This window comes from Cucurbita maxima, unplaced genomic scaffold, assembly GCF_002738345.1.
Source record: "Cucurbita maxima cultivar Rimu unplaced genomic scaffold, Cmax_1.0 Cma_Scf00040, whole genome shotgun sequence".
NCBI lineage: Eukaryota > Viridiplantae > Streptophyta > Magnoliopsida > Cucurbitales > Cucurbitaceae > Cucurbita > Cucurbita maxima.
Window position 1 is genome coordinate 1,256,043 of NW_019272056.1, and position 16,477 is coordinate 1,272,519.

The 16,477-nt window shown below is 33.9% G+C and overlaps 1 protein-coding gene across 1 annotated transcript; it reads left to right on the forward strand.

The window, feature by feature from the left end:
* Positions 1–12,012: 12,012 nt before the first annotated feature.
* Positions 12,013–16,071, forward strand: LOC111469378 (mitogen-activated protein kinase homolog NTF6). Its single transcript, XM_023114608.1, has 6 exons — positions 12,013–12,308; positions 12,502–12,631; positions 13,166–13,303; positions 13,534–13,866; positions 15,138–15,321; positions 15,407–16,071. Exons 1-6 carry the CDS (start codon positions 12,154–12,156, stop codon positions 15,574–15,576), a joined length of 1,110 nt encoding a protein of 369 aa, XP_022970376.1. The 5' UTR covers positions 12,013–12,153; the 3' UTR covers positions 15,577–16,071.
* Positions 16,072–16,477: the final 406 nt, after the last annotated feature.

Genomic DNA, 16,477 nt, shown 5'->3' on the forward strand with positions numbered 1-16,477 from the left:
TCCAATTTTCCTCCGCCGCCCATCGACTCCGCAGCTTCTCGCCGCCTTCTTACTCCTCCTTCAATTCCGTCGATTCGAACCTGAAATTCGATGAATTCCGTCACCGATCAAAAGAAGCGGCTCACAGAGCTGCCGCCGAGAAGAGGGAAAATCATGATCAATATCTTCAGAAGTATTTTCAGAACCGTCAAAAGAAGCCGGAGACCGGCGCCGGACTCCAGCGGCTACAACTCGGAAACTCAGCCCGAGTCATGAACTCACTGACTCAGCTCTGTAAATTCTCGCTCGGGGTCTCCATCTTATTAATTTAATTATATATATATATATATATATATATAATATATATATATATATATATATATATATTTTTTTTTTTTTTTTTTTTTTTTTTTTTTTTTTTTTTTTTTTTTTTTTTTTTTTTTTTTTTTTTTTTTTTTTTTTTTTTTTTTTTTTTTTTTTTTTTGTTGTTGTTAATATATAGTTCTTGAGACCCTTAATTTGTTGATTTTGGTTTCTATATATAAATTTGAAGTGGAATTTTGTTATGAATTTTGATGTGGTTTTGGCTGTTGATATCAGTATTGTAGGTTCGGTCTAGGCCAACCAAGTAAATGATTCTACTATTGGTATGGTTGGAGAATTGTTTTATGTATGATGGCACGTGCTCAATGGCTCTGCACGTGTCATATGTTTGATATGCTTGTTATATATTTTGATATGATATGATATGTTTCAATGATAAGATATATTGTGATGATATGATATGGTTTGTAATATGATGTGTCGAGATATGCTTAGTAACATTAGAATATGAATGGATATCATATTATGTTTGGATGAATTATGAAATACCATGACGTTATGTGACATGAATTAGACCATGATATGTAAGACATGTGATGAAATGTTTGAGACAAGAGATTTATAATGTACAATCACTCCGATATGTTTCAAAAGTTATGCTGTGAATCGAATGATTTGCTTACTATAAAACGTGTCCATTCATATTACAACCGGGCGGTGTGTCAGCGAAGACGTTGGGCTCCAAAGGTATGTGGATTGTGAGATCCCACATTGGTTGAAGAGAGAAACGAAACATTCTTTATAAAGGCACGGGAACTTCTCCCTAGTATATGCAGTTGAAAAATTTTGAGGGGAAGCCCGAAAAGAAAAATTCAAAGAAAACAATATCTTGTAGCGGTGAGCTTGGGCTGTTCCATCAATACTAGTGCTAACTTTAGTTGAGGTGATATGATTTGTTTTAGTATTTAAGAATATAAACATTATCCATCTAAAAAGTAAAGATTAGTTCTAATTAATTATGTTTATGTGGAATCAAATGGATTTTTTAAACCCAATTTAGAAGTGCAATCATTTGCTTATTTGCTTTGTTTTCATTTAGAAAATTGAATGAATTTGAGCATGTGAGCTATTTAGCGTTTATAAAATTAGGAGAATTTACGAACTAAATCTCGACCCTAAAACAAAAGATCAGAGATTGAACTAAAACGTTCCAAGCGTGTGTTAAACTAAAACAAAAGATAAAAATTTACTAAATATATAATTAAAAAATAAATTTAAGAGCTAAAAAGAGGAAGGTTCTGAAATTCCCAGAGCAGAAGAATGAATGACGGATCTTTTGAGCAGCCACATTTTAGTTATGATATGACTTGTGATGAAACAATTCATTAAAGACGTGGGCCAGGTTACGGGTCAAGTTGCGCGAATTTCGTTTTGGTTAGGTGGGGTTTTATTAGTCCTCACCAGACACACCCTACCTTTTTTTTCGAAAATGTAAGAGAAATTAATGGCAGGATCTGAAACCCGATACGAAAATCATAAGAAGCTAGAGAGAATTGGATGAACTGGGTTGGAAATGAACTTAGGAACGTTCAAAATATAAGATTGAACTCATTTCCCTTCGTGGATTTGGACATTTTTAGATCTAACTCAATTGTTTTCGTTATAATTTTTTTCATTCCAAATAACTTTTATTAAATAATGAACCGAACCTAACCTAACCATAATTTTTTTTGGTTGGTTCGAGTTGTTTTTGTTTTTTTTTTAAGAAAAAGTAAATTATTAATGGTAAAACATCTAGTTATTTATCATTTAATTAAGATTTAAAACATCATTTCAATATATATTTTTTAAAAAATTACCATCTAAATAGTTAAATAAATTATTTTTAAGAGTGGTTCGAGAATAAATAATAAAAAAATGTTACGAAATTAAATAAAAATAAAATAAATGCATATTTTTTTTAATTAACAGTCAATTTGGATTTGTTCGAAGAAACTTATGAACCAAAACAATTCAATAAAATTTTCATTATTTGAACTCAACTCGACCTAAATTAGTTCATACTCGTTAAACTGTACAAGTTGAGTTGGATTTGATCGATTTTTTGAACCCAACCCGACCTGAATTAGTTCATACTCGTCAAACTGTACAAGTTGAGTTAGATTTGATCGATTTTTTGAACCCAACCCGACCTGAATTAGTTCATACTCGTCAAACTGTACAAGTTGAGTTGGATTTGATCGATTTTTTGAACTCAACCCGACCTGAATTAGTTCATACTCGTCAAACTGTACAAGTTGAGTTAGATTTGATCGATTTTTTGAACCCAACCCGACCTGAATTAGTTCATACTCGTCAAACGGTACAAGTTGAGTTGGATTTGATCGAATTTTTCAATTTTTTCGAACACCCCCAACTACAAATTAATATATTTCGATCGTGTTACAATAAAAAAAATAAATTGGAATCTTTTTTTGGGAAAATAAAATTTAATTTCAAACAAAAATCCAATAAATTTGAAGATGCCAAGATTTGGATAAGGATTATTTATATGATTTAGGGTTATGTTTCATTTTTATTTTTTCTTTATTCTTTTTTAAAGAATATTAACTGTGTTTTCATTTAGAAAATGAATGGATCAGATTCCAAATTTGACTTAATTAAAGTACCCTTCAGATTATTCCACATTAATCATGTAAGCTCAATCTCTTCTCGAGTTCGATATTTTTATCTATATTTCTTCTGTTGTAGAAGGGAATGAAACATTTTTTTATAAAATGTGGAAATCTCTCAGCAGAAAATGCGTCTTAAAAATCGTGAAGTTGACGGCGATACGCAACGGGCTAAAGCAGACAATTTCTACGAGTATGGGTTTGGGCGGTTACAAATGATATTAGTTAGATACTAGGCAATGTGCGAACAAAGACATTGAACCCACTTAGACAATATCTATTGGCGATGGACTTAGACTATTACAAATAGTATTAGAGCCAGATACTGGCCAATGTGTGAGCAACGATGTTGAGCTCACTAAGACAATATCTACTAGTGGTGGACTTAGACTATTACAAATGGTATTAGAGTCAGATGGGCAATGTGCGAGCAAGGACATTGAGTCCACCCAAACAATATCTATTAACATGGACTTCGAACGGTTACAAATGGTATTAGAGTTAGACGTTGAGTGTGTGAGTGAGGATGTTGGGCCACACAAGAGAGTAGATTGTGAGATCCCACATTTGTTGGAGATGGTAACGTAACATTACTTAATTAAAATTAAATTATTTAACGTTAAATAATATGTAATACGAAGGTTGATATTTTAAAATAAACCGGAAGATCTAAAAGTTAATATTTTAGTTTGAAATTTTCATTAAATATTGTTTTTACCGTTAAATTATATATTATATAACAACATAAAATTAATAAAATAACTCCTAAATTTTATATTTTATCTATAAAAAATTAAATATTACTTTTAATTTTTTTTTAAAAAAATAAAAATGCTTTTAAACTTTACCTTTAAAATAAAAATAACATATTAAATAAAAAGAAATTAAAACATTCAAAAAGGTCACATTTGGCATTTTGCACAAGTGGGCAGCCACTTCAATAAGAGAGATTCTTTAAAGTGCCTACGTGGCATCCTTCAATCATATTCCACTTCTTTTTATATATATTCTTTTAAAAAATAAAATTAAAAGTAATGCTGATTTTTTATATGAAAATATATAGTTTCATGTTTTTTCATAAATTTATAATTTTTTAGAATTATAATAGATAGACTAAATTAATAAAATAATCCCTAAATATTATATTTTATTTATTAAAAAATACTTTTAAATTTTCCCCATATACTTCAATTTTAAATATTTTTTAAAAATACTCTTGAATTTAAAAAAATAATTTTAAATCTATAAAATTAAAAAATAACATTAATAGCATTAAACATTTTTAAAATGTTTTAAACTTTAGTATGTATACTAATTTAGCCGAAATTTAAAGTATTCTATATTTCTCTTTTTTTTTTTTTTTTTTTTCTACGTACTTAAATTTAAAAAAATTGATTTTGTGAAATTTAAATAAATGATTTTTGTCCATTTTAAAAAATATTTAAGAGTTTTTTTAAATCGTGATACTAACGATAATAATATTTATATTTTTTAGTTTTTNAAAATATTTAAGGTGTTTTTTAAGACCAGAAAATTTAGGAATAGTTTTATTAATTTAATTATGAATTTAAAATTAACAATAAACAAAAAAAAAAAAAAAAAAAAAAAACAACTTTATTTTAAGAAAAATATTGGAGAGAGATAATCCGATGTCTTAGCTGGCAGACAGCCATTGCTACATTTTTTTTTAATATTATTTCGTACTAAAATCTTAAATTATTTTTAGCTACGTCATGATTATCTAAGTTTCTAATTTCCATGACGTCACTCATGCTTGCGTAATTAATCCTTATTTAAATTATATATATATATTATTCTTAAATTTGAAAGATTTTTAAAAAATTGTCGCTAAATTTAGAAAAATAAATTTAAATATGTAAGATATTTCATTATATACATTTAACTAATTTAAATCTTGTATTTACCAAATATAATAATATAAGTTTTTATTTTATATTTAAAATATATAACAAAATATATTTTTTAATTAAATTCGTCGTTACTATTGACTATGAATTCAAATTATACCAAATTAATTATTTATTAATTAGTGATTTGATATAGACCTAAGACAAGTTGTGTTTATTAATATAATCATTACAAGTAAGTCAATCCTTTATAGATGGTTCGAAATTATACTCTGATCAAAAGTCTATTTTACCCCTTTAATTAATCGGCTACCTTAAGGAGAGAACTTCATCTTATAAGATAATGTTCCGAATTCCTAATGTGGTCAAATTTTTAAAATAAAAGACATACTGAATCGATTACAAAAATTATTTTTACCCATGTAAATTAAAAGGAAAAAATTTCTCACGGTAGGAGTTCAGAACTTATTAAGCACTGATGACCCCAACATTCCTCTGCGACATGACTACATTATTTACTCACCGCTTCTAAGAGTGAGAACAATCCCTACAAACCAACATGAGCCCTTCCAGCATTCTCCACCTCACTCATATGCATCTTAGGATAAAATTGGTTCAAGCAAAACACGCTTAACTATAGAGTTCTTATGATTGAACTACTGAAAATAACAGTGCATGTTGTGGTATAAGTAGTAATTTTCACTTCCATTGAGTCATTCTTAGTCATCCTATCATTAAGATTACTTTCATTTGAATGTATTTCTCGAATATAATCAGAATTTTTAGACTAAAATTTAAATTTAATAGATATTTAAATCAATTTAATATATATTTTTTAAATGTGAGTAAAGGTTAAATTTTGGAAAATAAGAGTAAATGTCCAAAACTACAAATATTGAATATTAAAATATAATTAATTATGTAAAATATAAAATTATATATATATTTATTTAATTAATTCTAGAATCTTCTTAATGAGTGCTTATCCCAAAAATGAAAAACAAAATTTCCCTTTTGTTGCACATTACCCCCTGAATTTTTAAAAATTGAAAAAAGGACCCCATCTCTTAGGACACTGTAGCAGCCTTCTTGCACAAGCTAAGCTGAGGAGAGCGAAATCACCAATTTACCCCTCTCCTCACTCTTCTACAAAACACCTTCATTTGATACGCTCTTTCTAAGCCAATTACTTTCCCGATTTCCCCTGTTCAGACCGCCTCAGCCGCCTCCCGCCGCCGTCGAATCCGCAGCTTCTCGCTGCCTTCTTCCTCCTTCACTCTGCTCCGACCGCTCAATCTCCATTTCTTCCTCCGGTTCTAACCGGAATTTCAATGAGTTACAACAACGAACAGAAGAAGCGATTCTCCGACCTGCCGCCGAGAAGAGGACGGATCAAGATCATGATCATCCAAAGCATCATCAGAACCTTCAAATCCACGCCGGAAGGAATCGCAAGAAGCGCGAGAGAAGACGGAACCCTAACTTCGGGTTCGACCACGCCGGCGCCAGGTACCAGCGGCTACAACTCTGATGCTGAGTCGAAGTAATGGAGATGAGCGAGTTCCTGACTCGGTAACTCAGTCCCGAGTCCTGAACTCGCTCACAAATCTTCTGGTAAATTTTCGCTTGGGGTCTCGCCCTGTATCCGTTCAGATGTAGTGTATCGTTTTAGTATCTACTCTACACCATAACCATAGGGTTTTTCCTCTCCATTTTCTTCTTCTTTGTATTATTTTTGTTCTGATTAATTATTTTTTTGTTTGTAAATGTATAGTTCTTGAGACCCCTGTTCTGTTGCTTATGGCTAATATTATGATTCATATATAATTTGAAATGAAATTTGGTCACACATTTGGCTCTTCCTGTATGGATTTCGAATTTTTGGGAATATTCTGAAAATTATCCGTTGAATTTCTTCTGAGGATTTGTTTTGATCTGTTTGTTTGTTGGATTAAGAGGAATTTTGGTGATTTCCTCTGAGGATTTTTGTGGAAACATTGCTCTCTGTTTAACGTGATTCTGAAAATCACCATTGAATTTGAGTTTCTGCCTGGGATTTGTTCTTCATTCTGTTTCTTTTGGGACGATTGTGTTCATTTGAATCTTTGTTCATTTCTTTTTGGGGATTCTTTTGAAAATTTAACATCATTCTGAAAATCACCCATTGAATTTGAGTTTCTGGCTGGGATTTGTTCATCTTTTTTTGGGATGAGTGGACTTTTTAGTGTTCTTTGAATCACTGTTCGTTTCTTTTTTGGGATTCTTTTGAAAATTTTGGACTCTGGGTGTTTGAAAAAGTGATTGGTCTGATGAAGAAGATTGAAGACGGTGAAAGAATAATTATAGCCTTTTGTTTACAACTATTTGAAGTACAAAATAATTAATGCAATTAATTCTTGAACTATACAAATTTCTACACATAAATAGTTAATTCTCAAGATCTCAACTTAGATCTTTAAATAATCATTATATACAGCATACCATGATTTTGAATGAAGCATTTATATGGGTTACTTCCTAGATTTTAATGGGTCTTTTACCTATCAAGTCCAGTTTAATTGAATTCCATGTAGGCTGTATGTTAGGCAAATTCCTAGATCACCCGGTAAGAATGTGGAGAAGAACTAAAACAGAATGGTTCCACCTACTCAAAACAACTACTGAACTCAACTGAGCTATAAGTTGGAGACTAAAGAATTCGAACCTTTGAATAGCGGGACCAAACCCCGTTGCCTTACCACTTGGCCACGCCCCATTTATATTCACCACTAATAAACACTAAAGTGGCTTAACTAGCTCCGTAACCGTACTTTACCTTCTCCTTATCTTTCTTTCCATTTATGTTCTGTTTACACGCCACTAAGCCGAGAAAGAAAAAAGTCATAGTTATGTGAGGTTACTAGATTGTAACTAAACTTAAGTTGAAGTAGCAGATGCAAAGTCAACACTTGACTAAAACTCGGTGGTTTTCTGTTGACCCGAGTGCTTGGAATATCCTTTTGGGAAATTTGGATGAGGATCATTTATATCATTTGGGGATTTATTTAATTTTTTTTCCTTTTTGAGAAAAATAAATTCCTTTTCCATTTCAAAAATTAATGAATCGCATCCCTTAAAGTCATATATTTAAAATATAAAAATAATAAAATTCTGAAGCCATATGATTAAAATAGCGCTTGGGATTATTCCACGTAATTCGAATAAGGGTACTTTTGTAATTTCAAATACCAACATGTGCAAGTATTAGTACCATTATTAATAAGAGAACCAATTTATTTATTTATTAAAACACTTTCTTATTTGATTTGGTTTTTTATTCATTTGTTTACAATAATATATTATTTTAAATTTATTTATTTATTTATTTTGAAACAGGTGTATTATCTTTTAATTATAAAAATATAAATTGTAATTGTGTATAATACTTTGAATATACTGTTTTTAAAATGTATTTATTATTTTCCTTTTGTTTTTCAATTAAAAGTTTTAGAAAACGATAATTAATTTTTTATTTTAATTACGAAACTCGTGAAATAGATATTAGAATTACACGAACCTATATTGAAATATGAATGAATATAGTCAGACCGATAGTTAAATAAAAATATGTTATTAAGTAATTTGTTTATTTTTCATAATGTTGACCTTGTTATAAAGGATCGTATCGATTAAACGAACCACTCCATATCAATTTGCAAAAACTAAAATTTTAAATACTATCAATTTTTTTCCGTTACGTATCGTCATAGCCCAAATCTACTACTAGTAGATATTGTTCGATTTGGCCCGTTACGTATTGTTATCAATTTTATGATTTTAAAACACGTCTACTATGAGAGACTTTCACACTCTTACAAACGAGGTTTCTTTTCTCATAAAATGTCAAAGTTAAATTCTTTAATTTAAAAAGAAAAAAAAATTATCCAATACATTGACTTTTTTTTATTTTTTTTATTTTTTTTTTCCTTTTTAAATTTATTAAAAAGGTAGGCATAGGTTTGACTTATGTGTGAAAACACTTGTCTACGTGGCATCTAACAATTTTTTATTTCTATTTTTATTTTTAAAAATATTAGACAAATTTAGCTACACTGATGATTAAATTTATCATTAATTCGTAACTCAAATTTTTTTAAACGTAGAAAGTTTGACTTTTAAAAAATGTCCGAGCTTAAATTCAATTGATTCAGCTCGAACTTCTACGGTTTTCGATCGATTCAACACTTTTTAAGCTAGTTTCCCTTTAATTTTAATCAGTTTAGAGCGTATTCCATGACAGTTGTGATAAGTTTGAACATCATCGAGTTATGTTGAAGTTCGTATAACGTTGAAACCGGGATTATAATAATTTACACTAGTATCAAGGCAAGTGAGCTTTGATCCAATATTTCAAAGCCATGGTCAAGCATTAAAACAAAGGGCAATAATTGAGCAAATTCATGGGCTAAGGTAAGATTTATGGCTACTTTTGGGTCTTCTTCTATTTGGACTTATAATAAGGGCATAAGCCCATACTCTAAAATTTCATCTTTACTTCTTAGTTTAGGGTTTAATTTTAATTAGGTAACCAAGCTCGAACTTTTCACCATCGAAGTCGACGAAATCTCAATACCTGTCGTTGTCTTCAATGACATCACCGCCTAGGTCTTCCTCGACCATTGTCGATGCTGGTAACAGTACTGAAGGCGAGGGAGAATACAAGAGTTGGTTTCTTTTTGTGTGGGTCCTACTTATGAGAGTCGAGTTCGTGGTTATCATAATGGTGGTCAACCAATCTAAAATGATTTTGGGCACGTGCAAAGAAACTATTGGAGATTGAAATTAAAACGTGACTATTAAGTTTGAGTACGAGTGTTGGTTGGTTAATTTGAGTCAAGTTGAAACATTTTTAGGTCCAACCCAATTTTTATTGTTGTAAATTTTCTTGGATTGGATTTGTTCCGATCTAATTGTTTGGTGCATTTATTAAAATCTTTGTTTTTAATAAAAGTAACCTCTATTTATGGTGTATCGACCCGACCGATATTATTATAAAATTGACTAAATGTTTATATTGATGACTTCAAATACATACCATAAGAGAATAGAGATAATTAGAAAGTTTTTCAAAAGACAGACAAAGGACTATATATATATATATAATATACACTCACTCCCGACATCGAGTGAATCAAGCCAACTTGGATTCGTGTCGCCTACGGGTGGTCTTCAATTCATGCCTTTGTTATATGTTCTAATGGAATTTCCTTTCGTAGGCTAAAAAACGAGTCTTGTTGATTGACAAGCTGATATGGGATAACCTATTTGAAAGAAAGAGATTTGTGTAACAGCTTGGTGTACCGAACTTGGCTTATACATTCTCGTATTATATTACATCTGCCAAGCCTAACAAGTAAGGGATTCCCTCCAATGTGTTGGCTTGGCTCTTGTTTTGCCGAATTGATTGGCTATCGATAGAGAAGACATCTATGTTATACTAGCAGACAGAGCTTGGATTCGCGTCGCCTACAGTCGGGCAACGTATGCTCAAGCCTCTAACCCTGTTTTGAGAACAAAGTTTTAGAAAACGGGGGCAGAGAGATTGCAAAAGCGAGTTTGAAAGTAAAAATGATATAAGATTTGAAACCAATGTAATATAGTTATAAGCAAAAGGCAAAACAATGGATTAAATAACATATAACTTTCCAGGTAGGGAGAATTTGCATTTAATCGCATCTTCCTATAGTACCTTTTGAGGCGATTCAGGTCTAACAGGCCTAGACATGATTTAGCCGAATGGTCATACAAAATCAGGGGAGGAGTTGACAACTAGTCACACTCCCTATAGTACATTTTAAGGCGATTCGGGTCTAGTAAGCCTAGACATGATTTCGTCGAGTAGTCGTACAAACGGAAAATACAATAGTAAGACAATACAACATGAAATTAAATAAAAGATTTGACATGGCATAGGCATGCGACCACAGACAACATGCCTTGAACGAGTATGACCGTGATACTAAGAACATTCTACAAGCAATTCGCTCTGCCTCAAGAGGCTACCGATGCTCTTAAAGCTGGAAAGATTGTCACGGTCCCTAATGATACTCTCTATGGTCTCGCTTGTAATGCTCGATATGCAATTACCATTATGGTTGTTTGTGAAATTAAACCGAGGCATTACAACTAAATCTCGAGTATAAAACCCTTCTTCTTGTGGACCTTAATGTTTGACTATGAAACGAGATACTCCATGTTGGATGCTTTGCAACTTCTTTTCATTGTGCTTAAGAAACAGTAGGAACAAAATTGTAACAGCTCAAGCTCACCGCTAGTAAATATTGTCTGTTTTAGTCTGTTACGTATCGTTGTCAATCTCATGGTTTCAAAACGAACCTAGCTCACGGCGATATGTCATGGGCCAAAACAGACAATATCTATTAGCGGTGGGCTTGGGTTGTTACAAATGGTATTAGAGCTAGACACGGGTCGGTGTGCTAGCAAGAATTCTCGGGCATCAAGAGGGTGAATTTTGAGATCCCACATTTTGGAGAGGGGAAGGAAATATTACTTATAAAGGTGTGGAAACCTTTCCCTAGTAGACGCGTTTTAGAATCATGAGGCTGACGACGATACGTAACGGGCCAAAGTAGACAATATTTAGTAGCAGTAGGCTTGGGCTGTTACAAATGGTATCAGAGCTAGACACGGAACAATGTACCAGTAAGAACGTTAGCTCTCAAGGAGGGTAGATTATGAGATCCACATCAGTTGGAGAAGGGAACGAAGTATTACTCATAAGGGTGTGGAAAGCTCTTTCTAGTAGACGTGTTTTAAAATCGTGAGGTTGATGGTGAAATAAGTAACCGGTTGAAACAGACAATATCTCCTAGCGGTGGGCTTGAGTTGTTACAGATGGTATTAGAGCCACGCCAGCCCCCAAGGAGGGTGGATTGTAAGATCCGATGTCGACTAACATCGTAGGCCAAAACAGTATGTTACAAAAATGGTTATCAAACGAGAACGAAAACGAGAACCGACAAGAAAACAAATTTAATTTTAAAATATGGAGAAAACAAAACGCATATACAAATTTAATTTATTTGTCCTATTCACTTGACTAATGGGGACCCAAAAGAGAAAAGAAAAGTGGAATGAATATTCAAATTTCAAAGTTTCAAACTGTGAAAGACGCGCAAAGTAGAATTCCAGATGAGACGCCGACGCTTTTTCTCCCTCTTCTTCCAATCTTTTTAACGCTCTCCCTCTCTCGCCATTATCACTCAAAGCTTCTTCGTCTCAGATTTTCAGCCATTTGCAGATCTAAGAACATGGAGAACGATTCTTCCGCTATGGAGATTAAAGGGTTTCCCACCTACGACGGGAAGTACTTGCTCTACAACGTTCTCGGCAACTTCTTCGAGGTCTCTGCCAAGTACGCCCCTTCGATTCAACCTGTTGGACGCGGTGCTTACGGCATTGTTTGGTAATTCTCGTCTCTTCTTTTTACTTCTTTTCTCCTCGATGCTCTGTTCTGATTGTTGATTTTCCATTTCTGCTGCTGATTTGGGGTTTCGTAGTTCTTTGATTTTTGGTAATTTATCGAATTTCTGTTTGTTTTTCTTAATCTTGATGAATGCTTTCTTATGTGCTATGATTTTGATAATCTGCTTAATCAGTTGTACGACCAATTCTGAGACGAAGGAAGAGGTAGCGATAAAGAAGATAGGGAACGCTTTCGATAACCGGATTGATGCCAAGAGGACCCTTCGTGAGATAGAACTCCTATGCCATATGGACCATGACAATGTATTTATCCCAACTCAGCTCTGTTTGCTTGGTTTAAATTTCTTCATTTGGGTGCATACTTGAATGGATATTCAGGTTGAATTTGAGTTTAACTAATGAGGCAAAACGTGTGGATTATATATTTTGAATTTTGAATTTTGAATGCTTCAACTATGGCGGTTCAAGTCCACCGTTAGCAGATATTGCTCTCTTCAGGCTTTTCCTTTCGGGCTTCCCGTCGAGGTTTTAAAATGTGCCTACTAAGGGGAAGTTTCCACACCTTTAGAAAGGATGTTTTGTTCCCTTCTCCAGCTCAGAACTTTTTAGTTACATATTGGAAGCATTGCTTCTACTTCAGCTGTACTTTTGTTATGTCATGAACAGATTTGATGAGGGATAGTTGCAAAATTCATTGCTGATATAATCCTTGGAGAGTTTTCCTGAGGAACTTATATTATTTTATGATTGAAGCATAATGATCTCCTTTCCCTCTTCTCAGATTATATTATATTATTTTATGATTGAAGCATAATGATCTCCTTTCCCTCTTCTCAGATTATAAAAATCAAAGATATAATTCCTCCACCAGAGAAGGAAAAATTCAATGATGTGTATATTGTGTATGAATTAATGGACACTGACCTGCACCAGATCATTCGATCTAGCCAGGCTCTGACAGACGATCACTGTCAGGTAAGGGATACTTATCATCATTTCCCTGAGGTTTACTTAGAGTCTATTACATTCGAGTGAGATGTTAGACAATCTCTGTTTCAATAGTTAATACGACGTTTTATTTGGATTATAATTTTGTTGAAGCAACAAGAAGCTATCTGAAACAGTCTGAATGATTTTTGTGTTTGGTTAGAGAACCTGTCTCTTGTTAAGCCTGTTAAAGCGGTGTTTGTTTATTGTTTGGACAGTACTTCTTATACCAATTACTGCGAGGTTTGAAGTATTTACACTCTGCAAATGTCTTGCACCGAGATCTAAAACCAAGCAATCTGCTTCTCAATGCAAATTGTGACCTCAAGATTTGTGATTTTGGGTTAGCAAGAACAACATCAGAGACAGATTTCATGACAGAATATGTTGTGACACGATGGTATCGAGCGCCTGAGCTTCTACTCAACACTTCCGAATACACTGCAGCGATCGATATTTGGGCTGTTGGATGTATTCTCATGGAAATTCTAAGGAGGGAGCCACTGTTCCCTGGAAAAGACTATGTGCAACAATTGGGGCTTATAACCGAGGTACTCAATCACTGTCTTCCATTTTCCTGCAGTTTGACATTAAACATGCAGCACTGATTGTGAGATCTTCGTCGGTTGGAGAGAAGAACGAAGCATTCTTTATAAGGGTGCGGAAACCTCTCCCTAGTAGATGCGTTTTAAAACCTCGAGGGGAAGCCCAAAAGAGAAAGCCCAAAAAGGACAATATCTGCTAGCGGTGGACTTGGGCTGTTACAAATGGTATCAGAGCCAGACACCGAGCAATGTACCAGCAAGGAGGCTGAGCCCCGAAGGGGGTGGACACGAGACGATGTGTCAGCAAGGACACTGTGTTAGAAATTACGACTATCCACAATGGTATGATATTGTCCGCTTTGAACATAAGCTCTCATGGCTTTGTTTTGGGCTTCCCCAAAAGGCCTCATACCGATGAAGATAGTATTCCCCACTTATAAACCCATGATCTTCCACTAAATTAACCAATGTGGGACACACTCCCAATAATCCTCAACAATCCAACCCTCGAACAAAGTACAATATAAATCTCCTTTGAGGCTTATAGAGCTCTCGAATAGCCTCCCCTTAACCGAGGCTCGACCCCTTTCTTTTGAAGCCCTCGAAAAAAGTACACCCTTTGTTCAACACTCTAGTCACTTTTGAGTACACCTTCAAGGCCCACAATTCTTTGTTCGATATTTGATGATTTTATCGACATGGTTAAGTTTAGGGCATGGCTCAGATACCATGTTAGAAATTACGACTCTCCACAATGGTATGATATTGTCCACTTTGAGCATAAGCTCTCATGGCTTTGGTTTGGACTTCCCCAAAAGGCCTCATACCAATGGAGATAGTATTCCCTACTTATAAACCCATGATCTTCCACTAAATTAACCAATGTATGACACACTCCTAATAATCCTCAACACACTGGGACCCGAAGGAGGTGGATTTGGAGGTCCCACATCAATTGGAGAAGGGAATGAGTCTCAGCGAGGACGCTCGATTCCAAAGACGGGTGGATTGTGAGATCCCACATCGGTTGGGGAGGAGAACAAAGCATTATTTATAAGGGTGTGGAAACCTCTCCCTAGCATACGCGTTTTAAAATCTTGAGGGGAAGCCTACAAAGGAAAGCCTAAAGAAGACAATATCTGCTAATGGTGGACTTGGGCGGTTATTTGATCTTATTCATTATAATAAAATACCTGAATTATCATTTGCATGGATTGCAACCTTAGATTTGTGATGTTTTTGAATGGAGTTATTTCTTTATCTTACCCCAAAAACAGTTGCTTGGTTCACCAGATGATTCAGATCTCGGGTTTCTTAGAAGTGATAATGCAAGGAAGTACGTTAAGCAACTTCCTCATTTCCCGAAACAACCACTGATTGAAAAGTTCCCAGATCTTCCTCCACTGGCAGTTGATCTTGCAGAGAGGATGCTGCTCTTTGATCCAAGCAAGAGAATAACTGGTAATGCACCTACCTTTGCATCTGACATTACTTTAAAAACCTACATTTTCTTGACATGATGTGTATTTCTTATCGTGTTTACAAGTCGAGGAGGCGATGAATCACCCATATATAGTAAGTCTTCATGAAATCAATGAAGAACCAACCTGCCCTTCTCCTTTCAACTTCGATTTCGAACAGGCATCCTTGGATGAAGAAGAAATAAAAGAGCTTATATGGAGGGCATCTCTCAAGTTCAATCCAAATTACATGTAGTTTCAAACACTTGCTCCTCTTCAGTTTGTTGGGTCTTGAATGAAGAGTTAATTTTGTTTTTCGAAGATTAAGCGGAGTATGATAGTGTGAATTGATGTCGTGTTAGCGGTCGGAAAGCTGGGAACAAAACTGGGAACATCTAGTTCTTGTATATAATCATGGAAAAGGTTCATTTATCAGGATTGGAAGGGTTCTATATTCACCATTTTCTGGAGTCTTGCATCCAGTGATGGCTGGTGTGACATAAAAAAGGGCTGCGTCTTCCTCAGCCTTTGGATTGAGCTTCTAGGAGGAAAAAAGAAATGGTTTGCTGCTCTTCCTGGTATTGTTTCTACTGTTTAATACCAAACACAGTTTTGTTTTTGATATTGTGAGTTCATGTTGATAATGGAATTACTGTTATCAACGTGCAAAGATGATTGTCCCTGTTTGTGTGGAGGCAGGAACTTAAATAATGATAGCTTTAAGAAATTTCAATTTCTTGACTTGTTTTTAGGTGTATGTTTTTGTTTTGATTTAAGTAGAGTAGATTTAAGATTAATTACAGGTTAATGAGTAAATTTTGCTAATTTTGTTCTTATTAGTGATTCATAAGAGATATTGTTGTCGTCATAAAAGTTGAGTGTTCAACGCTGTTATTTGTACATGAGTGTCTTACCTTTACTTGGAAAGAATTAGCACGTATCTTGAGTATTTAAAAATATTTAATAAGTTGCTTCACTGTTGGGATTGTAAAATGTATAAACAAGTCAGGATGATGACTCCCCTATACTTGGTCTATGCTTATGTATGGAGGCCCATCGGGTAGGTTCTATATGTATTATCCTTTGGGCCTAGCTTATAGGGCTAGTGCATACCCACGATGTCATATGCCAATGAGAGAAAAGACCCGCATAATATC